Source organism: Frieseomelitta varia, unplaced genomic scaffold (genome assembly GCF_011392965.1).
Source record: "Frieseomelitta varia isolate USP_RPSP 00005682 unplaced genomic scaffold, Fvar_1.2 scaffold_518, whole genome shotgun sequence".
NCBI lineage: Eukaryota > Metazoa > Arthropoda > Insecta > Hymenoptera > Apidae > Frieseomelitta > Frieseomelitta varia.
Window position 1 is genome coordinate 48,790 of NW_025110277.1, and position 23,521 is coordinate 72,310.

At 45.5% G+C, this 23,521-nt stretch overlaps 2 protein-coding genes and 1 long non-coding RNA gene across 8 annotated transcripts in view; 2 read left to right on the forward strand and 1 right to left on the reverse strand.

Annotated features, from left to right (window-relative positions):
* The window catches only part of LOC122533314 (kinesin-like protein KIF2A), a 24,199-nt gene extending 16,143 nt beyond the window's left edge, over positions 1-8,056 (forward strand). For 3 of the 5 annotated variants that reach the window (XM_043662919.1, XM_043662921.1, XM_043662923.1), the window contains one exon: positions 1,085-4,221. In XM_043662919.1, the coding sequence (XP_043518854.1) occupies positions 1,085-1,236 (152 nt within the window). In that variant the 3' untranslated portion in view covers positions 1,237-4,221. Of the gene's footprint in view, positions 1-1,084; positions 4,222-8,045 lie in introns of those variants that run through there. The other 2 variants (XM_043662920.1, XM_043662922.1) reach the window with 1 other exon arrangement.
* Positions 1,780-6,419, reverse strand: LOC122533318 (protein adenylyltransferase Fic). 2 transcript variants are annotated; one of them, XM_043662926.1, is made up of 3 exons: positions 6,001-6,419; positions 4,985-5,876; positions 1,780-4,897 (listed from the first exon to the last, which is right to left on the reverse strand). In XM_043662926.1, the coding sequence occupies exons 1-3, from the start codon at positions 6,206-6,208 to the stop codon at positions 4,522-4,524; spliced, it is 1,476 nt and encodes a 491-aa protein (XP_043518861.1). In that variant the 5' UTR covers positions 6,209-6,419; the 3' UTR covers positions 1,780-4,521. The 2 variants fall into 2 exon arrangements, with proteins under 2 accessions (XP_043518861.1, XP_043518862.1); XM_043662927.1 differs by having other exon boundaries at positions 4,985-5,867; positions 6,001-6,414.
* Positions 8,057-8,249: 193 nt separating the features above from the next.
* Positions 8,250-23,521, forward strand: part of LOC122533319 — a 32,426-nt gene continuing 17,154 nt past the window's right edge. The window contains exons 1-3 of the long non-coding RNA XR_006307678.1: positions 8,250-8,635; positions 8,762-10,689; positions 10,788-10,909. This is a non-coding gene — a long non-coding RNA (uncharacterized LOC122533319). The remainder of the gene's footprint in view (positions 8,636-8,761; positions 10,690-10,787; positions 10,910-23,521) is intronic.

The following is a 23,521-nucleotide window of genomic DNA, read 5'->3' on the forward strand; positions in this document are numbered from 1 at the left end:
AGAGAGAGAGAGAGAGAGAGAGAGAGAGAGAGAGAGAGAGAGAGAGAGAGGGAGAGAGAGAGAGAAAGAGAGCAACGTGTATTTTTTCTTTTGTCCGTCGAAATGGTAAGTCGTGATATTGATCTACGCGTTGATTCTTCTCTCTGCTCTTTTTTTTTCTTTTCTTTCTGTTATATTGCCTTTCCTCTTCCGTGATGAATGTGAAACCGTGTGCAACTACTGAGATATTCGCGCAGATAGTCGAACGATCGAGCCTCTGGCGCGAAAATTCCTCCTCATGTACAAGTGAAAGATTGAACTGTTAATAAATATTACTTTTATGGAATATTAATATAACGGTATTGTTTCCTTCGCATTAACTTTCTAGCCTGTAATGTAATGGATTAATTAAGTATGCATTACGTTTCGGCTCGATAATACGAGATCTATGTGTGGACTTCGCGTCTTGCAAGCTTTGAACACACACTGACGCACTCGATTTTGAATTTTGTCGAATCGAAATCTCTTTGAAACGATTACGTACAAGGTGTCCCACAATTTACGGTAAAGACAAGATTAAAATGTTTTGTAGCGACATGTTATACGTACACGTTATTGTAATGTTTCATTACAATGTTATGACAAATATTAACGCTCTTAGTTTAATAGGGGATATATATAAGATATATATAATGTTCATCGTGTATGTTGAAACAACGAAATTGTATATATAATGATATAATAATAAATCAGTAGCACATCGATATGAACTTTTCATCGATAAAGGTTGACAATACTCCAATGTGCATACACAAGTGTAAACGTTTCACATTTTTGTCATAATTTTTTAACGAAGCTACGTGGAATTCTCTTTTTCTTGTTTCACCTGCAACGCGTATAATAAATTATGGCACACTTTGTACGTTCGTCGATCGTTCCAAACGTAATCGTCGCCTCGCGTCCAGTCACGACAAACTCCATACCGTACAAATCCGTGCTTTTACGTTCATTCGCAAACTCACCCAGATCCTTCTCCCTGTTTGCTATTTCGCAAGAAGAAGGGGAGTATCGAAACCAATCACTGAAAACGTGTTGTTTGTTGCAGAGTATGCCCAAAAGTGGGAACAACTGTTGGTGCAGCAGCGCGATATCTTGAACGCCGCAATCGATCAAGTCAGTCAGTTTCGTGGGCAATTGTTGCAAGAGGAACAGATCAGCCAGAAGATGACGCGAACTCGTAACTTACGATACAATTAACGTGGATTCGTTTACGCGCGCGCGTCAGAAAGAAAGAGAGAGTGATGAAGGGAGGAAGAGAGAGAGAGAGAGAGAAGGGCAGAAAGAAAGAGAGAAACGCAGGTGAATGAATGAATGAATGAATGAATGAATAAATGAATGACAGAGCGAGCGAGCGAGTAAATGTACGAGGTAGTAATGGTGATGGACGACAATGGGTGAGGAAGGTATAATCAAAAAAAACAAGAAGAAGAAGAAGAAGAAGAAGAAGATACTAGTATAAGTTAATTAACCAGATTTATCAAATTTACGTTTGCGTACCTTTTATCACAGGCTACGCGATTTGCCTGCTTTTAACGATACTAAACTTCATATTCCTATTTTCTTGGCTTGTCAATCGATCACGAATGAATCAAAAGCTGGAAATTCTTGCATTCCACGATGCTTTGAGAAAGAAGCGGCGATATCGAAGTTAACTGTAGCAGAGACGATCATCGTCCGTCCATATTCCTGGGGCAAACCATGTTTCTTCTCCTTTTTTTTTTTTTCGTCCTTCCGCTTTCCCCTTCTGCCTCTCTCCTCTTTCCCGATCGCTAGCTTGTTTCTTCTACTTGTGCACGCAGCACCTGAATCGTAGCACGTATCGACGTACGTCCGGTCGACAGTGCTCAGCGCGCGCTTCATTTCATTCGTGAGAAACCCTTGCCTTCTCAGCAATTTTCTCGACGGCGTCAAAACGTCGCTAAACGAAAGCTGCTGCGTTCGTCGAACGATCAATCCGCGGATATATCGACGTCACTGATAAAGCGACTATAAAATCGACGAACGTACACGCGTATACGTATAGATACGGTTAAAAGTAAACGAAGCGACAACGTAACGAATCAATTGCACGCACGTGTATATCCATACAATTGCCTGCGTGTCTCTTCTATGCATAACTTGTCCAGAGATGAAAAACACGCGGTTACAGGATATCTTTTCGAATCTTTTCTTCTTTCTTCAACGTTCGATTCTCATTCCTCGTCGAGATATTTTCAAATAAAGGTTCACGTTGATTGCCCAATTTATATTGTCATACCTTTAGTCCAGTCTCAGATGGATTGAATTTTAAAAGGAACATGTCTATAAAAGAACTCTTTTTCTTTCGTCCAAATAATTGAAATAAATAACAAGGAGGAAGTTACATACGCGTATTCGAATCTTGTGTATATTTGTACGTTTGTACGTTTGTACGTTCGGCGTAAATTTCATTCAAAATAGGGTTGTGGTTTGTTTGTTAAACGCGTACATATTTTCAACGTTATATAACTTCGGTAGATCGTGATAGCCCCTGTTTCAATGAAAAGAATTACAATTTATTTAAGAATTACAACGATTATCCCGATAATGCATATCACATTTCCAAGAAAATCATCGATTTAGAGTTCACATGATTTCACCGGTCTTTTTTGAATACTCTTTTTTTTCCCTTTCCCCCCCTTTTTTTTTTATTTATTTTTTTTTATCTCGAGAGTGTTAAAGTCGATGCAACAATTTTTTCTCTTACTTGCCGTCGTTTGATTTCGTTTCCATCATTTTTCTTCATACTCAACGGAGAATAGCGAATTCTCACAGACATGCCTCGTAAAACACATACCTATGCACGCGCGTGTCTTTTTTTTCCTTGCCAAAACGACAATGTCCGGCGGGTCTCGCGATCGATCTCGATCTCTACCGATCCGACCGAGCAATGGAGCCGAGCACGACATAGCAGGCAAGCAGAAACGAAGAGAGGATGAATGTGCACGAGTGGGGAAGCGTATGTATGTGTGTAACCGAGCGAATGAACGAACGAGAGGATAAAGAAGGAAGAGCGAATGTGCGAAGAATCGATAGGTCGTCAACTTACGTTGTTGGCTAAATATGATTTTTATAGAAATGTATTTATATAGATAAAAAAAAAAGGAGTACATCGTTATATTGCATTAAAAAGGAAAAAAAAAAACAAGAAGAAAAAAGAAATGAAAAAAGAAGGAGAGAGATTTGCACGTTTAGCGTAAAGATTTTGTTCACTCGTGATACGTGTTTCGATCGAACGCGCTTGAAAACGATGCGAATTGTCTCTGTATCGTTTCTTTCGCCGACGAAGCGTCAATGTTTTATTAGACGTGTAAAAAATTAAAGTTTCGTAGCAGTCGAGGCATTCAATACTTTTTCTGGCCTTATTATTATTAATCGCAGTATTGGGAAGTCGAATAGCGACACAAGTTGGAATCTCTGGATACACCGATACGATAATGGGAGCAACATCGTTACGATCGATGCATTGTTCGATCCATAAAACATATCGGGCTACAATGGTGATATTACTTGTGAAAAGCTTGTCAACGATAAAACTATGAACAAAGGAGAGAACCGAGATAATGATATAAATGATACGCTGTCTTGCCTTAGTTTTTCACTTTCTTTTTTTCTTTTCTCTTTGTCATATGCATATCAAACGGAACGACCATAATTGATTGATAAATGAACAATATCTAATTGCTTTCAAGCTAGTCGATGATAAAATGGCGCAACTTTGTTTATCGTTTGCCGACAAACACGTCCCCACAGATTATCTTCTCGCATAGAAAATGGTAAAAAAGAATACATGAACGAAACGATATAGAAAATAATGGATTTATTAAAAGTAGCGTGTGTATTTAAATCATATCGCAAGTAACTTGACCAGCAAGTAGCGATTACACATCTGATCATACATTTATACGCGACATTTTCATAATACGTTTGATGTTGACATTTAAAATTCGCCTAATTAAATATTAACTTATGTCGTATTCTTAAATTACATCACAGTCTTTGATTCAGTTTCACACTGTTCGCCGTGTTCTCTATGTCGACTGTTTTGGCGCATACGATAAAAGGTAGCAGAAATTATAAATGGAAGCATACCACGTCGTATAAGGAATCGCGTCGATAACAGTTAGCATGATTAATTTTTTAAATTAAACGCATGCACAAGAAGGAAAACAATTTAATTAACGAAAGGCTATGTGTGTGCGATCGTGTACAACAAAATAATAGAAGCAGGCTGGATGTTCGATTTGTTGGATCAAATCGAAATGATAAAGGACGACATACATACGACGATAATTCTAAGCAAAAAATTGGAGGCTCGCGAACCGGAAGTTACGATTTAAATATAAGAAGCGTCACTATTAGACGGAACAGAGGCAAATGGTTTAGCGAGTAAAAATCTTTGGTTTAGGAAATACGTAACGGTTAACACGTAACGTGAAATCCAAAAAATTCACGGACTAGCTATTAACCAGTGTCAAAAGCGTTCGTAACGCTATCCGTCGTCACATCATCCTCTAGAATGATGGTATCGCGTCGTTCGGTGAACAAAGTGTCTTGACTAAGCGCGGGAACCTGTCTAGAGAATTCGCTAGTTGCCCACAAAAATAGATCCAACGTTTGTTCAGTACATTCAGCTATGAACCGAACGAACGGCCGAACGTCACCGGTGTTGGCTATTTGAAGATTTTCGTAATACGTGTGCCGATGCTGCTTGTGAATAATAACCGGCGGATAACCAGCTTGCATAAGGATCATATTCATGAGCAAGCGAGATGTTCTACCATTTCCATCGGAAAACGGATGTATATGCACCAGTTTATAATGCGCTAGAGCTGCATATCTGGAATAGGAGAATGAAAAGAGTAATTACCAGGGCAGATAACACAGGACGAAGGAAAATAAGAAGGATGAGGAAACAGTTAGATACCTGACTGGATGCATTCGAATAGCTCTCTCGCTGTTTAACCATAATGCGAATTCTTCCATGAGATAATGAATATCTCCAGGACCGGGAGGTACGTGACCACCAACGTACACCTGAGTACGTCGGAATTGACCACCTTGAACGGGATCCACGTGTCCTAGAACGCGCATGTGAATCTCTAAAATGTCCTTGATAGAGATTGATCCAACTCTATTGACCAGAGTCGCGTTGATATATTTCATCGCGGCGTCTAAGCCAAGGATCTCATTGTGCTCGTCGATGCTTTTACCAGCAACCGCAGTACGGGTTTCAACGATCGCCCTGGTTTGAGCCAAATTCATCGTGTTTCCCTCGATGCCAACCGTGTGATATATATGTTGAAAGTAAGCCTCCTTTTTCGCGCGTATCAATGCGGCGTTGTTATCAGGTATCGCGGACAGTGCGTTTCGTTTCTCGTCTATGCGACGCAGCATTCTTCGATCCAACTCCTCGACCACTCGGGCTGTTCTCTGACTATTTATCAACGCACCTTCGTGGTTCGGTTGAAAGCTCAACGCTCGCACATAGTACTCGTTCGCTTTGATAACGTCGTTCTGCGTGTGCTCCAAAAACTCGCCGTAATGATTCAGGATGTCTGGGTGACGGGGCGCTAAAGCTACAGCGTGTTGAAACAACTTGATCGCTTTCTTCTGTTTGCCCGACAATTTCATCTCCAGCGCCAGGTGTAACGAGGTTAAAGCCTCCGCAATGGACGTCGCGCTGTTCTCAATTTCCAATTGACGCTGCAGCTGGGACCTTGGCAGTGCAACATCCAGAGTACCTTCGTCGTATACGTTCAACTCACCTTCCGTCGGGAGTGGTATGAATACATGACGATAATCATGATCTGAAAGAACAATTTATAGTACACAACTGGCTGGAGGTTTTCTTTCCCAATTGTCAAAGAGGTTAGGTAACTCAAGAGAGTGATACCTACTTGGCAAAAGTGGTACGAGTACCGTACGATCGGAAACGCTCACCTGATAAATGTTTCAGAGAACCACGAATGTACTGAGACAATAACGTTCCAATGACAGCAACCGCAATTCCCGACACGAAGACGAGAAGCACGACTATACGATTCGCCGTCATAGCGATGTTCGCATCCTCCCTGTCAGTTCTACCTTTTACGTATCCAAGCTTCTCATCGTAGAACATGTAGTAATACTTCTCACGTAACACCAGCATCGTACTCTCACGAGATACCGAACTAAATGTTTCTTTCGACTGACAGTGGATCGCAACATAATCCTAAATTTTTGCCAGCTCGCTTCACTCCCCGTTCCACACTACGGACAAAACAACGCGCCGCTTTGTTCGACATCTCGAACATGTGGTGGTATTCGATTGGTCTAGTTTTCATCGTGAGCAATCGATTCTCTCTCTCTCTTCCTTTCGCATAGATGTCACTAGCATCGATCAGGAAGATTCAATGAAGTTAGAAAATACATAGTGCGCCCGTAGTAGTGGTGTGGATACATTTATGATATATTTATGGTCTTATTACTTTATTTCTGAAATTGCACATTTATTTTTTAAAGAGTAGTTAAGGATAAAAACAGATTTTTAAAAAGATGGTTCCAAAATTGGGCAGGATAATAACTTGAACCAGATATATGTATGTAGTAATCATTAAAAGTTTCAAGAAATCTCTTTTGTTCATACCATGATATTTATAAGCTGCAGTATGCATATTGGAAAAGAATCTAACACCCAACATGTGTCTGCTTTCTCACATTTTTTTTATGAAGATTTACTCCTCTAAATAAATATATTTAACGAGATTTAATAATAACTAGGGACTATAACAATAACTATTTATTTTAACTTATGTTTAACAAGATCTTTATGACGACCGTTTATTTTGGTTGATTTTTAACTGATTGTGAGATTACAATATATTTTCCGCTGTTAAACTTGTTTTTAAAAATACGCGCGCTTGCGAGGGTATACTGCCATCTATCGGATTTTTCATTTTTCTTCTTTTAGTTCTAATTGGAACTCAGAGGTGCATAGATGGCACCACCATTCATAGTGTGACAAGGACAGAGATATGTTGTGTGATAGACAAGGGACGCAATAGCATGAAACAAGGATAGATACATCAGACAAGGAACGCAATAGTCTGTGAGAAGGACAGTAATATAAATTAATTTCATCGTTTCACCGCTACGTGGTGCTAGTATTTTAGTGCCCATAAAATGATAAAATTTTCATTTGCAAGAAAAGGTAATTAAAAGGTTTAATTTGTGAACTTCTGACGTTGACATTTTCAAAATTAGACTCTTAGCTTTCTTCGTATATTCCATTTAACCTATAAAATGCTTGTATAAAGATTCACTCGATGGAAGCATCTGCGCGAGTTTAAAAAAAAATTTGGTTCGATATTTTTGATGGGTTAGGATTAGGTTCATTTTGGGGAGTATTACCGCATTGATTTCCACTGGTGCTTGGGGATAGGGTAGATATAGTGTTCACGAAATTGATTAATATGTAGCATAAGATGTAATTTATTCTGATACCAACTTCCAACTAAATTGTGCATAAAAATTTCATCGAGAGACTGATTTCTGATTCAAACCATTATCACGCGTCGAGGCACGAAAAAGCATTGAATGGTCAGGTCTCGTACAATCGTGACACTCAACGCGCATCGTTGTATGTTTTTGGAATTCAAAACATGGGCTTGATAAATAAGCCTCGTCGACGCATTTAATTCGCGATTATCTCGCAACGTTTCTCACTCGAGTATAAAACGCGGCGAGGGAATTGCTTTTCAAGATCGTATTTTTTAAATACAGGAATTGCGTCACGCGCATGCGCCCGAACGTTTGACGGGAACGTCACGCAAGCATTTCCGGGATACGCGCAACATGGCGTTCGTTTCAAATCGAAGGAGAAGTGAGAGCAATCGGAAAACAACGGGATACGACGTGAGCAGAAGGAGTTGGAACGATGCGAGATGGAACACCGAGGTGTAGCGTGGCAAGATGAGACGAGTCGTGACGAGACGAGTCGAGGCTAGGCGAAAGGATGCATGGCTAGTTAGGAGACGGCGGAGAGACAGTGCGAGTCAGGATCTGGCGAAAGAGTAGGTAGAGGGGAACGATGCGAACATGAAGGCGAGGTAAGTCGGTGCAAGCGAATAATAGCCGAAACGACCCTGAAACCGAGGCCATCGTTGTTCGTTGGCCCGAACAACACGCAAGGCAGCACGTTCGTTTCTCTTTACGTTCGCGGGCTTCGATCTCGCACGTCGCGTCGCGTCGCCCGCAAGCGCGAGCAGCACCGTGATAAACACTCACTCGGCGATACCATCGTCGAAATCATGCAAACAAACGCGGTGTCGCGTTTTGCGGTTTATCTGCAATTTCCTTGCCCTGAAACGTAAATTGTCATTAAAAATTATTTTCACGAAACTCTCGTTGTAGCGAGAGTCGATAACAAAGTCGTTGGACAACAAGTTTCAAGCAAGTTAGTTTACCGTCCGTGTATCGGAGGGCGCTAGCTACGAGCCTGCTCAGTTTTCGTTCGAAAAGTGACTCGGGGTCATTCGTGAAAAACGCATTCGTTTTCTCATTATCACGCGCGTTTTGGCGTTATTAACGTCAAAAGGTACGAGTCAGATATTCGCGGTTATTCGCGAGAAAATCGGAAACTCAACGGAGAGTTTCCGCCAAATGTTCGTGCATCGACGTCTTTGACAACACCGAACTGACGCATTTCGTCTTTTCTTCGTAGGTTCCACGAACGTCACGAGTTTTGGCTATCGTCGAACAGCTGCAGCAGAATGAAAGAAGAAGCCGAACGGAAACCAGACGCTGTAACGCACACTCAGAAACGTTCTTCTCTCCCCTAGAAGTTGCTCGTGGCAGGTCGACCGGTTCTGCTCTAATTGCATTTCCCGCGAGTACTCGGAACCCTTCGTTCTTCCGTTGTGATTCCTCATTTTTCTTCTTTTTTTAATCCATTCGACTAATTAGATTACTACGAAATCTGAAATTCCGAAAATATATTGTAACGTATTTATCGTTAATACACATCAGTATTGTTAAATAAGTATATAAGTATATATATATATATACACTTATATGCTTATTAGTATACTATTATATGTTATTATATATTATATACTTATACACTTATTATAAATATATATATATATATATATATATATATATATATAATAAGTAACCGATAATATATCGAACGCAGACAGATCTTTTTGGTAGTTGTTGATTGTTTCATCGTCGACAGCCTATATATTTACGTACAAATTACGCGCAGATCTGTGAGATTTTGCATTGCCCTTGGTCCGTACGCTCGATTCATCATCGTCGCGTCCAAGATTAGACGCCTTCGGTTTCCACGAACGGAAGACACGAGCTGAAACGAGCCTTCTTCGCGTTCGTGATCTTTTTTTTCGAAGATTGCGCGCGAGCATTCCCGTCGATTACTCGTAACGAGCGTTGTTTATCGTCGTATTCGTCGTTTGCCGGCTAAATTCTCGTACGAAACACTCGGTTGGAAGAAATTGAAACGCGACGACGAACACGGGCAATGAAAAATCTTTTCCCGCGAGCTTGCCAAGCAGTATTCGAATTTGGACGCGACACGACGCAAGATTCGAAACGAACAGTAAGCGGAAATACCCATGCGTCGGAGAATATTCACGCGTAGCCGTGTAGCCGACCATGTACCTCGTTTTTTTTTCTTTTTTTTTTTTTCGTTTCATTTTGCGTTTCTGCAGAAGACGCAGCATAAGTAGCAATGATTTTGCACGCTCGATCGATCAACATTTTTGATAAACGCGTGATAAATTGAATTGTGAGAGTGTGGAAATTGGAGAGTTTCGAATCGAAATTTCGTCGACACGTAAAAATAGGGCAGGCTAAAGAAATAGGTATGTGTACGTACTTATCCCCTTTAGAGAACCGGACGCGAGAGAGACAGGGAAGAGAGCGCGAATGGTTCTCTGCATGAATCCCCGTATACAGTATACAAACCTCGGAACAAAAAGATATGTAATACACTATATTTTTTTATATTATGTATCGTAAAGTAAAGAGACTGCGTAGATTATTACATTAGTAATCCTTGGAATATTGGGCGTGGATATATGATGTGTAATATGTCGAATGTCACTGAGATGTATACCGAGACAACGCGCAATTTCCCAGAAAGATACAAACGAAATATAAATATTGTCCACAGTTGCGAGCCGAGCAAGTTAAGGCAAATCGAATATTTACACTCGTCAGTCGTACAGAAGCTATCGAAAGCGTAGCACTCGTGTGAAATATAGCGAGTTGAATGCGTATTAACGTAATAAATTTGTAAAAATGGGTCGCGGGTAAAAGTTAAGTCCACCTGAAATACACACGATATTGAAATTGAAGAACATTGAAGAAAATAGCTAAAAGTGATAACAAATTTACTAAAAGATTCCGATAATTATAAAAAAAAGAAAAGCTAACTCGGGATAAACGTGCCACAATATACGTGATATAACGTCAAATTCAAGCTTGATTGCGAGACAAGTTGCAAAGAAAGCCGGGATTACGACAAATGTTAGGAATGTTCGACGTGTTTTAAAGAATTGTAAACATCTGAAACGACGAAAATTGCAACAAATTCTCCAATCGTCCAGATACAACTCGAAAACTAAGGTACGTAGAATGAGTTTTTAGTACACTATGTAAACTTATCACCCAAATGTATGGACATGCATTTACAAATCACCCCGTATATATATTTATATGTATAGAAGAAAGAAGGAATGATTGCTGGGTAGAGCTGTATGCACGGGATCTCCCGCAGCGGGTGCACGCTCGTTCATGAAACGGAAGCCTATTTCTTCGACAACGTTGAACTCTGCTGCTCGTGACTGTACGTACACGCATATTTAGTTAGTCTTTACGACGATATTAGTATTCTCTTGCGAAAGTGGCCAAGTCCGAGGGCGTCGTTTGGAAAGCCTGATGACTTTTAGCGGATGCGTAAAATGGCCGCGCGATCGTTCGACTGGAAAACCGGTAAGCCGAGAGTCTCGAAGGGCGAGACAGAAAGTAAGAAGGTTTGGCTGATAGGAAAATTTCCAGTCGGATAGCCGACTAGCCATCGCGAGTAGTGCTCGAAGAAGAACACGAAGGAACAGTAGTATATATAGAAGGGCGAAGAGAGTTTTGATCGATGGCCCGTGTCGAAAGGGTGAACGAGAGTCGATTTGGCAGTAGCAAATAAAATATCGCGTAGAAAATTGACACGATTACCGAGTCAGATTACCAGCAATACACAGTTGACTTTCGAACAATACATGAGTTAGTCGGACACAAACGTCCCCTATATATAGTCGAAAATCTGCGTATAAATTTTGATACTCTGAAAACGTAATAAAAGCTTTATTTAGCACGTTAGAGGAAAGGAAATATTAACTATCTCTAGTTTATCACAAAGTTACCAATGTTCCTTCGCGAAAACTCCTGCAACGTTGACTCAGAAGAAGAAAATATCCGCGTGTAATCGACTCGACGTTATCCAAGCCCGCGTTGTTCGTGGATCCGTTGTACATCGCGAGCGTTAATGTTGATTGTTAGATGTCTGGGAAAGAAAGACTGTTTTATCGAAAAAAAAAAAAAAAGGAAAGGACTAAAAGCGAACACGGTCTATGCGGGTTAGCGACGTAGAGGCGCGTAAACCTTTCGCGCGCGGTCGTCCTTCCTCGAGAGCTCGGCTCTCCTTTTACGGCGTGGAAGGTCGAAACGGAAAAAAGCGGTTCGTGGAAGGCGTCTATGCCCGATCCTCGGCCGACTGCCGGGATAGTCGGCCACTTTGTCGGCGAGTTTATTATTCGTAACGGAGAATTCGAAGAGAGGATCGACTGGATTATCGTGAACGCCCTCCAATTCCCTCCGATTCCCTCCGATTCTCTCCCGTTTCCCGCCGTTTCCCTCCGGCCGCCGCGCAGCTCCACCTTCCTTCTTCCCTACGGCGCTCGTCTCCGCGCTCCCATATTCATTCCCCCTTTCGTCCTCCATCTGTCTTTTCCCCTTTACCGGCGTTCACCGATTTCGCCGTCGAACGCTGTCGCAACGACGACAGCGACCGCGCTCGGTTCGTAACGATGAGCGGCGGCCGGATCGATTCGAAACCGCACCGACGAACCATCGAATCGAAAGGCACGCGCATGACCTTTCCCAATCGCCTCGGCGTTTCGATTTTTCATTCGCGGCCAGAGCACGATCAACGCGTCGCGTTTCTCTCTCGCGTTTGGACCTCTCCCGATCCTTATAATCTCATCGGAAGGGGGAAAAAAAAAAAAACGTACGCGGCCGTAATTTACGAGTGGAGCAACCGCGAGCTTTGCATTCCGCATTCAGGGCCGTTTTATCCAGCAACGCGCTCGCTCCGAGATCGTCACTGTTAACCCTTGGAATCGACGTTTCGTTTCGATGAGACTCTTCGTCCCGGTTCGTCCTTGTTCGTGGAGAAACGCTTGTGCGTAGAAACGTAAACAAGATTTTCCCAGTCCTGGGAGAGCGGTGGTAGGATCACCAGAGTTGCTCCCACACACACACCCTCAGATGAAAATCGTGGTCCCTTTATGCTTCGAACGGCTGCCTGGCTCTTCTGTATTCTTCTTCCACGTCTTTTGGGTGTCACGAAATCGGACATGGCACGGCCATTGAAACTCGAGATCCTCGCGAGACGGTCTATTCAAAGCGCGCAACGTTCCGTGCCACGTTTCGACTCTCTCTTTCTCTCTCTCTTTTTCTCCATCCCTCCCTTTCGATAAGATTCGAAACGTCTTTTAAAAAGAAGCAGGGACCGAGAATCTCGATCCTTGGATCGAAAAAAAGAGCGTCCTTTTCTGCGCACGGTATTCAACTTACTTGTTCGGACGTTCGCCGCGAGGGAGACCGGTTGCCTACCTGCGGCCGGATAAGCTCCTTTCGACCGATCATTTCGGCCACACCACGAAAATTGGTAGTGCTCTCGCGTTCCGTTTCTATCGTGATCGATCGTGGAAACGGATTTCTCAGACGCGACACGATCAGAATGGAGAGGAAGAAACGGAGAGAGAGGCAGATAGAATTCGTTTCGTTTTCGTTTCTCTTTGGAGAACGACGATCGGCCCAACATCCGAGCCGAGCACGTTGACGCACGGGGAAACTCCTCTTCCTTCTTTGTCGGTCGTCCTTTTGCGCGTTGCTCGTCGGCGTCGGCGTATATACCGTGTTTTCGAGCCGCGGAGAAACTTCCCCGCAACGACGAGATAAATATAACTCGCGCGAATTCTCGAAGCGAACGGCCGCGAATCTGTGCGGAGTTTCGTCGCGTCGCGTTTTAATTACGAGCACCACCGAGTCCGTTAATTATAAAATTTATTAACCGCTTGCGCTGGAATGACGTGCCACGCACGTTGACAATTTTCTGCCCCAAATTGCAACATTTTCTCAGTTTTAAGTATAATTTAACTGTAAAGGGAGACAATGGTGGCAAAACAAGTGATAAGTTTGTTACTTCTTAATAATTTCTGTCCAGATGATATCATACCGACGAGTATGGTATGTACGTACGGTCACTCGTTATGGTCCGCGAACCAAGTTGCCAGCGCAAGGGGTGAAAAATAGAGATGTCAGGCACATTACTTTTCAATATATGCACGCGTCGCTTCCTTTAATTCCTTCGGGATCAATTTTGAACTTATCGGTCCCATATACGCACGCTGTATCGAGGAAGAACACTGTCCTGGTACTGTACTGAAAGTTTCCAACAGATTTCAGCCTTTCGTACCTCTTCAGATTGTAAAACCCGAATACCAACTTGTGCAACTCTTTTCGATACGAACGTAAAGTGGTTCGACTATTGTGGTTCACTATCACGATAACCACAAAAAGAAAAAAGATCAAGTTTGTTTTGTTAAAAACCGTGCAATTATGACAAATAAGAATCGAGAAATGCTGATGCATAAGCACTCAAGATTACAGACGGTATAAAAGAAAAATTTCAATACATGGTAGATTATTTATTGAATCATCCTCGTACGTACAATAGCGTGCCGCGTTAGATTAGTCACCCTCGAGCGGCTGGTCCTTCGCGCGGCTCCTTCCCGCTGCGTTTATCGGCGAAATCGTGAAACTCGACCGTGCGAGAACGATCTACTTTCGAAACGAAACGAAACAGAAGGAAAACTTTTGCGAATCGCGCCGATTAACCCGGCGACAACACCAGACGAGTGTTGTACGGTGTTTCTATTCTCGCGATAGTCGATGGAAATTCGTTCGTCAGCTTCTTTGATCACTCAGCTCGAGTGTGACCCACTTTTCGAACACGTGGTCGCGCTCGCTTTACGATCGTCTTTACTAGGCTGAAAAAACTCACGTCTCGACGTTACGATGCCTCTCGAGCTCGCCTCGGAGCAACGGAGCACAGGGGTACCATTGTACTTGGGCGGCAGCTGCGTCGCAACCGTTCCAATGTAGCTTTATTTAGCGATCCCGAAAAACGTCGCTGTAATACCGTCGCGTTATCGACACAATGCTGCACACCCGATTTCCATCGCGTGATAACGTTTCTCCTTCCCTTTCCGACACTCGATCGAGCCAAGAGTGGCTAACGCAGCGTTTTCTTTCGCCCTCCCCCCCTCCCCCTTCGTCTTTTTTCACCCCTCGACACGACGACGAGGAGAACTCAAAAATTGAAGTTCCTCTTTTTTTTTTTTTTTTTCTTTCTTTCCTCGAGCTCGCCTTCCAGTAAGAAAACTTCCGAATAAAATATCGTAGAATATCCGAGGAACTTGTCCCGCGCTCCTACCGGCAAATCTCCAATAATCGCCTCGAAGCCCCATTCTCGGTTAATCCGAAACTAATTCTCGTTGCGACGATGCCGTTGCGCTTCTACAACCCGTAAAGTTCTGGCAGCCCCTCGTGTTCGTCCTCTTAACGATCCACCCCATCCTGGCTGTGCCTGCTTCGGCCCTGTTGTGCCTGGCTCTTTCACAAAAGCAACAAACCCTCGCACGCAGTATCGCTCTGCCTCCTTCACTTTTCGTTCCCTTGTTCCACCCCATCCCTCCCCCACCCTCGGTTTCTTTCTCCTCTCGTTCTCCCACGAAGGCACACGTCCGTTTGTTTGCGTCGCGACAAATGGCAAGCCAGGCCCGCGAGAACCACGCGGAATGAAACTGCTGGAGCGTGGCTCTGAAACTAGGTGTTTACACCGTGACCCGAACACTCGTCCGGAGATTCTAGAAATAGCGGTGTATTCCCCCTCGGAGGGAATCGAACTCGCGACCTTACGAGTTACACCTCGGCCGCACCCCATTATATTTTTAGATGGTAAAATCGAAATGCGCTACCGTAGACGCCGTTCGACTCCGCGATCCTCCGACCTTTCATCTGTATTAACTTCCCCGTGCGTATTCGTCGCTCTCGCCTAAAAGCAATTGGGTAATTTTTTTGGGTCGGACAAATCAAGCTGAAACGATTTCTGATCATCGTTTTGGACGAACGTTTTAATCACAGTTGCCTAATATAAATGCAGCTTTACCCGCCTACCATATATATATATATACACACTTGAAATTTTAAGACACTTGGGTTTCACGAAACCTGTATTTTCCACGTGATTAGATCTCCCCGCTTTGTCGCGTAATATTCTCGTTCGACGTGCTTCAAAAATATCGGTTTATTTTCCAGCGTCGTTATTAATAATAGCAGGTATGCGTTAATTACGAACAATTGAGAAAGGAACGGAGGAAAAAATGAATTTTTCACAAGTCGGTGTTCGAATGAATGGATTTCAACGGTGTAAGATCGCTCAAGTGCCGGAAATCTGATTCAGATGAATGGCGTTCTATTGCATTCACGTGCATTCGTGGCATTCGTCGCGAAGTGTCGATGCGTGCGTCGCGGTGTATTTCAACCGCTGCATTTAGATCGCGAGCGAACGAGCAGTACAGGCAGACGTGCGTCGAAAATGGTTGCCCGTCCGCCATCCGCCGGTGTTTGCGGTTTCGTCGTCTGCCAAGCACAATTTTGCATTCGCCGCGGCGGCAGGTATAACTGCCGAGGACGAAGCCTATTTCGTAGAACCAGTTCCGTCGGAGAAGCCTCGAGATTTACGATCGTTCGGGACCCCCTTTCGGATCGTGGCGGCCAGGCCGCGCCGCGCGCTGCCGATTCCCGTGCCTCCCCATCCGGGCTTTTGCCGTGTTTCTCACCGCGTCGATATTTCTCCTCTATTCGAGCAGCGTTCCACGATGATTCGCGACAAAATTACCTTCTCTCCGCTCGGTTTCGCTTCGTCTCACGTGCCGCGATCCTCCGTGGACCATGCACAACCGTGCCCTTTCTCCCAACGAATACACCCACCTCGTCGTCGTTCCACGATTTTTCGTCGGTATGGTATCGTCGATCCTGAGAAACTGACAGCGAGATCTTCACGATCTTTCTTGCGATCCTGTTATTTCAATCCATTTCTGTTCGTCGCTTGTTCTTCCAAATTACAATTTAGACAAACTTGTCGTGTTATATATATATATATATATATGAAGTTGTAATAATTCACATAGCGATTGGAGTTCAAATAAGATTCAGCAAGAGTTCGAGTATTCACTAAAATTTGGTTTCGAGTGGTTATACTGCGTAATAAAAACTTCATACTTTTACGATCGAAATGACCATTACCGTCTCGAAGATTCTAAATGATATACTTACCAGACAGCCAAATAGCCAAATGGCCAATTTCGTTACATTACACAAATGACAGACAATAAATAGTGAATTTGTAGATTCTTTTAGCAATAATGAATCTCTATTCTGTTCGCGCTAATCCTATTGTTACTAATTGCAAGTAAATGTCTACCGTGCTACCTGCTTCCTCTACAGTATTACAACTTACAAAGAAAATACATTGACTTAAAAAGGTATTACCATTAGAGGTACCATTGAACATTGTTCCACGAGTTACAGTACGGCAATTGAGCAGGAAATGTTAAGCTTCTCTTTCCTGACTCTGTATTTATCGCAATTTAATCTTCCCGGCTTGCCTCTGCCCCCTGAAAAAAATTAATAAAGTATCTATCTAATATGTTGGTCGCTTATCTATTTTTGTATCTGACTGGCTGCTTGGCTGTCTGTTTAGCTTGCTCACCTTTTTGTCCGTTTGCCTCCCTATTTACCTACCTGCCTACCTACTTACCTTTTTACCTACCCACCTACCTACCAACCAACTTACCTGTCCGTTCGATTGTCCGTTTACCTGCACGTCCGTTTGCTCGATTTTTCGAAGGCCTGCCGTATTTCTTCAAGGATAACGCGCTACGCACGCGGAAAAGGTAGCCGTTCCATCTTGCGAAATAAAATTCGATCGTCCATCTGTCGATCATCCTTTCTCTCTCTCTCTCTCTCTCTCTCTCTCTTTTAGAGACAGATATCGTCTTGCGAACTCGTTCGAAATTACAAGTATAGTACGAACTCCACGTTGTTCGAACTAAATCTTACTCAGCCGATACACTCGAATCCACTCGCTTGAATCTCAACTCTTATTACATAAATCGAGAAGTCACATGTATCAACTCCAATTATATAAACTTGTTTCTCAACAAGTTTAACGAAGTTTTACTCGTAAAAAAGAAGAAGAAAAAAAAGAAAATGGCAAACATGATAGATTGAAACAATATCACAATAGTTGTGGGCAGTTTCGTTTATATCAGCCGATTTAACCGAGACTGATGTCATAATCATTTTCATTTCCCGATGGCAAGTTTATCTTGAAAAAAAATTGACGCCGAATTAATTTCTACGTCTTCTGATATTTCCGTTCGCTCGTATTTCGTACTCGACCGTCCGATGCTTTCGCATTTCGTTATTTCCAGTAATCTACTCGGTTCGGATCGCTAGAATCTCTCGCTTTCACCAAGATTGCCTCGAACGTGAGCCTCGCCCGACTACGGTTGCACAACAAACTCCATCACCTGGTTCCCATAATTGCCCCGCGTGTGCGCGCGCGAGCAAGCGAGCGAGCGAGCGATTCGCTCGGATCGACGCCAGAGTTTCCGAAACACGGATCAACCGGAATTTAAAGGGGGTCCTCGGTGCAAAGACCGCAGCAGCAGGGCCGCCAAGAGTCGAGTTTGCCTCATCGGCGCGGTGAACCGCTAACCGGAACGGAACTCGCGCGTTGCTGCTCCTTCGTGAGAAGACCATAGCCCCGAGAGAAAGCAATATTACAATGCTCATCCAAAAGTTCATGCCTCTCCGCGTTTTTTCATCACGGTCGTTCGTTTCTGACGCCTGTTTGTTTCGATCGATCGTCAATCGAAAAAAAATCGTCATATAACGGAACGTGTCGCGATTGTCTGCGAAACTTATCAGCAATACGTGTCTCGTTTCGTATAATACGGATCCGCGAGCACGGAATATTGGAGCACAACTCGAGATACACACGTGTGCACGTGGCACGTGTCCGCGAGTCCACGACTTCGCGATCGAGACAAATACAACATTATAGATTCTCGTTCAGTTGGAATATGCGCTGCAATTTAACCCGATTTAATGGCGATTATTAAAGGAGACAGTACTGAAATATAATTGACGATGCATGATTTCAGTTCGGGGAATTTCAATCGATTGTTAATCGTCACAGGTTTTTCACTGGACCGATTACAGCCGTGTCCTTGCTCGACTTGGCTGTTTTTAAATATCGCGTCCGTGTCAGGCGAATATATTCGCGAGCACAGGAAAACAAGAGCGTGATGCTTCGCTGTCTCGATATGCATATGTAAATGCACCTGACGTGCGTATGTTTTTGCCGCTCATAGGAAGTCCCACCTTAAATCAAGACTATTTTTGATTCTGATAGTCGTCGGGATTTCACGTTCGAGGTGGGCAGGTGTAATAAAAATACACGGAAATCATCATCTCGTGAAATAAAAATGCGGGGAGACACACGTGAAATCATAGATGCCTCTACAGAATATATTCGCGTAGATTTGCGATGTTTGGTATTTTTGCGAGGAAAAATCGTCCTCCTGTCTTCTCTCTTTCTCTCTCTCTTTCTGTCTATCCCTCCACATTTCGCTCCGCGAGCGCATATTTCTTTCTCTCCGGTGACGAGTGTATTTCGACGCGCCGCAACGTGTAAAGGAACAGAGACCTCGCGAGCTGATCGAGCGGAGTCTTTCGCAAACGCGACGGTGTCTGGTGGTACGAAAAATCGCTCGTGCTGGATCAATGAACCGCGTGACCGTTAAACGATCCGTCGACGCGGCTGGTTATCACGCGCGACTACGGAACGTTCGTACGGCCGATCCGGCGGTATCGGGTTCGCGTGGTCGCGTACCATCTTTTCCTTATCTTTCCGCGAATTAAATCGAGAACGCAGATGCAACGCGGCGATTCTACGCCGTCGCGAGTCTCGAGAACGCGGCTCCTTTTCTTGGAAGGTGTCGATGTTGTTCCATCGTTTTCCACGATCGCCGACGTTCCCTCGACCCGTACTCTTTTCTTCGTATCCACTTCGTCTCCATCTGTCCGTGTCCGTGGCTTCGTTCCTTTATCCCGCGACGAGCGCGCGTGCGCTCGCAATCATCCGTCGAAAGAGAGCGCGCGCGTTAACCTCGGCTCTGCTGCTTCGACGACACGGACACGGGCATGGACACGGACACGAACGCGACACGAAAAAGAGGAGGAGAGACAGAGAGGCGTATACCGAGAGAAGGACAAAATCCCGCGGGTTAGAGAAAGAGGCAGAGAGCGAGAAAAGTCGAGGATAGGTACTGCCGTCCGAATCCTGCAGGGAGATTATGGTAATGACGACAGACGTTTTAAGGCCGTAAAAATAATACGTACAGCGGTGCCTCTCCCTCTGTATAGCTACCGGGACCGGGTACTTTGGTCCCTCGTGCGCAGGCTGATTCATTTCGACGCGATAAAGAGAGAGAGAGGGGTATGACTCAAAAAATAAAAAAAAAGAAAAGAAGAAAAGTCGAGGTGAGTCTAGCTCTGACACCGCGTATCGTTTCAGGCATCGACCTCTCGAACATTTCGAGCGTTTTCCGCCAGCGTGTTTCACCTCCCACGAATCACGATACGATACGTTCGGCAACCTTCTCGTCAACATTTTACTCGCGTGCAATGTCAACGTCGACTCTCGTATCTCATCTCGCGTGCGCGCGCGCGCGCGCGCCAATCGGTGATTCTATTAATAACCAAGCGAGTCGACGAGAGTCGCCCGCCGAACCGTAATGACGTTCCCGAGAACCTCGTTTATTCGCAGCATAGAAGGTTAACGAATCTCTTTACCGCTACGCGCCCTTGGTCGTGTATCGTCGTGCTTCGACGCGCGGAATTTCAAGCATACGAGCATCGAGATAGTCTCTCTCGTGCCGCGAATCCTCTATTCCGCCGCGACGAAAATCCTAACGGTGTTTCTCTCCATTTACTCGACTATCGCCGAGTCGCAAGGCGTTCGTTCTCCCCGCAAGATGGACAATTTCGTATCCTCGATCGATAATCGAGACACGGAGCGAGCGGCGAGCAGGGAAAAACAGGCTGGAACGACGATATCGTGGTTGAAAGGGATTCTCGATCGATGCCTTACCACCGGCTGCGGAACGGAATCGCCGACATTAACATACAATTGCCCGAGGTTTTCCCACCGCGGCCAATTCTTAGTCATACGTTTCGGTTCGTTTGCTCTTTTCATCGTTGTGGTTTTTCGCGCGTTCCTCTCGCCACACCGCGCTGCCGAGAGAAGTCGGTCTCTCGCGCGCCGCACCACCTACTCGACGCACCACACTGTCCCGACGTTCAAGGATTTTGCGTTAAAACGAACGTGTTTCACCGACCTTGACCATACCATCCCGTCAGATCCCGACTGTCTCGCTAACCGGTCAAAGATACGCGTTACCTTCCGTCGGCCGATAATCTCGCGGTCGATGAGTTTCGTTCGCACGGCCGAACGAATTTTCACGCGTCCGGCTTGGTCTATTGGTTTGCGAACGAGGAAATGGCCAAGCCGCCTCGCGCGACGTTCGAGGCCCCGATACGCGAAGCGCAACGTGCTTCCAGCGAGATCGCAGCATCGGTTACGCAGCTGGCAAGGTCAGAGACCCGCGATCTGGTTGGCAAACCATGTGTACCGATCGCCCTCGCTCTTTTCTCTCATTTCTCTCCCTTTCTCTCTCGCGCGCGTTACACACACGCTCCCTCCCGCCGTCCTCGCGTTCGCGGTAAGTAGCGACGTCATGTTTTTCCAACAACGGGACGACCGACCGATTCGCCAACGAAGCGGGAAACGATCGAGGAACGGACAGTGAGTTCAGCCGCGGGTGTCGCCGTGAACTCGACGCGCGCGATCTTGGAGCCTCGTGCCTCTGTCGTTCACGAATGTCGTTAAATATCGGAATTGACATCGTTTAACCCGTCTTCCCGTTGCTGCCCTCGGTTCTCGACTTCTGGCTCTCGCGCGGTGGCTCTCCGGCTCTCGACTCTCGATTCGTAGACTCTGACTCACGTCAGGGTCGTCGGTACGAGGTCAACGGCAAACCAACTTCTTTGCTCGCCAGTGCGCGATCGCCGCATGTGTCTTCTCCTGCTTCGCCTCGCCTCGCCGCGGCTTGCCACCGCTCTCGTCTCGTCTCGTCTCGTCTCACCTCGCCGCGCCGCACTTGCCGCGTTTCTTCCCGCGCTATATCTCACCTACTCTGGCGTGCTTCGAATTTCTCTTCTTTTTTTTTTTTTTCCTTTTCTTTTTTTCTTTTTTTCTTTTTTCTTCGCCGTGAAACGCCGCGATTTCCGCGTCCAAACGGATCGACGCCTCGATTTACCTTAAACGCTCGTGCCTTGAAACACTCGGTTTCGTAATTACCCGCGTATCGTGTTCCTCGACTAAACACGGCGCGCACGTCCGTGCCAGTTTACGAGACGAGAGTCGAGCTTCGATTTACTTTCGATCGAATTCGCTCGTGGATTGCCCCTTCCTTCTCACCTGGAGTCCGCACTTTTACCGAAATAAACGCACGCGCTGGGACTTCCCTGTTCGCCTTTCACCCGGTTCCTCGACCCTGCGAACGATCTCGAGGCATAGGCTACTCCGTAGACTCGGGTGTAAGTGATAATCGGCCGATCGGTCGGTAGGATCGTGCAAAAGACGTCCAAAGTGCGCAACGGCTAACCAGATAATCATTCAGTCAGTCAGTCACTCAGTCAGTCAGCCATAACCTAGTCAGTCGGCTAGCTGGCTAGCTAACCAAGCAACCAACCAACCAACCAACCGACCGACCGACCGACCGACCGACCGACCAACCAGTTAGCCAGCCAGCCAGCCAGCCAGCCAGCCAGTCAGCCAGCCAGCCAGCCAGTCAGCCAAGCGTTGTTTTCAGGCAAGGCACCGAGGCTGCCCCCTGAACCGGATCGCGGCATTAACCTCCGCCAACGTTGTATATCGCTCTACGTCCCTGCCTCTCTGCCTTCCGCACCACTACCACTATCAACCGTCTACCCTACCATTACCACCGTGACCGTCACCCTCCTGCGCGTCTCGCACTTCCCACCCATCTTCGCTCAACCTCTCTCTTCCTCCTCCTTCTCCACCTCCACCTCCACCTCCACCTCCACCTCCACCTCCACCTCCACCTTCTCCTCTTTCTCTTCTACCCCTTCCTCCTTCGTCCACCTCGTCGATGACTCTTACCATCTGTTCGCGACTCGACATCCCAACTCCTCGCGGCAGTTTTCCACAACGCGATGCTTGTCGATATCTAGCCAGGCGTCGCGAATTTTCATAAACTTCAGGCAAGCTTCGTTTGCGAACGCCTGCGGTTGGCCGCGAGAGAGGAAGAGAGCGTTTCTTCACGATTTTTCCGTGTGAAAACTTGATGACGTTTCGGAGCACCGAGGGGAAGCGGTTAGGGAGTATCTACGTTGTTGGATAGATTGGTAGATAGAGATGATAGTCAGGTAGACGAGCCAGGGTAGAAAGAATCGGGCAGCGAGTATCGGTTGGCAGTGGCGACGGCGGGGCTCTCTCGTAAAGGTCGCGTCGCGTCTCCCCGGATCGATATGTTCAAGGACTCGACGAACGCTGCTCTTTTCCACGTTCGATACGCGCTCGCGTCACGCAGCGGACGAGACATCCAGAATTAATGTAGATCGCGGATGAAGTCCCCTCCCTCTCGGTGAGGAAGCCTCCGGGAACATATCGAAAAAGAACCACAGACTCTCTTCACAGGCTGTATCAAAAATCGTTCGGCAACAATGACGCCGTGATCTTCGAAATTGGGCGGAACAAGAGGAAACGGAGCGGCGGAGAAAAGAGAGGAGAGCGCGGAACGAGACGAGACGAGACGAGACGAGACGAAATGAACCGAGGTGAGCAGAGCTTGGGATAGAGCGAGGCCAAGGGAGTCGAGACGAATCGCTGCGAAATGCTGCGCAGGACGAAGCGCGGTGTCAGGGGCGAGAGATTCGACTGGAGAATGGGTCGACGAAATAC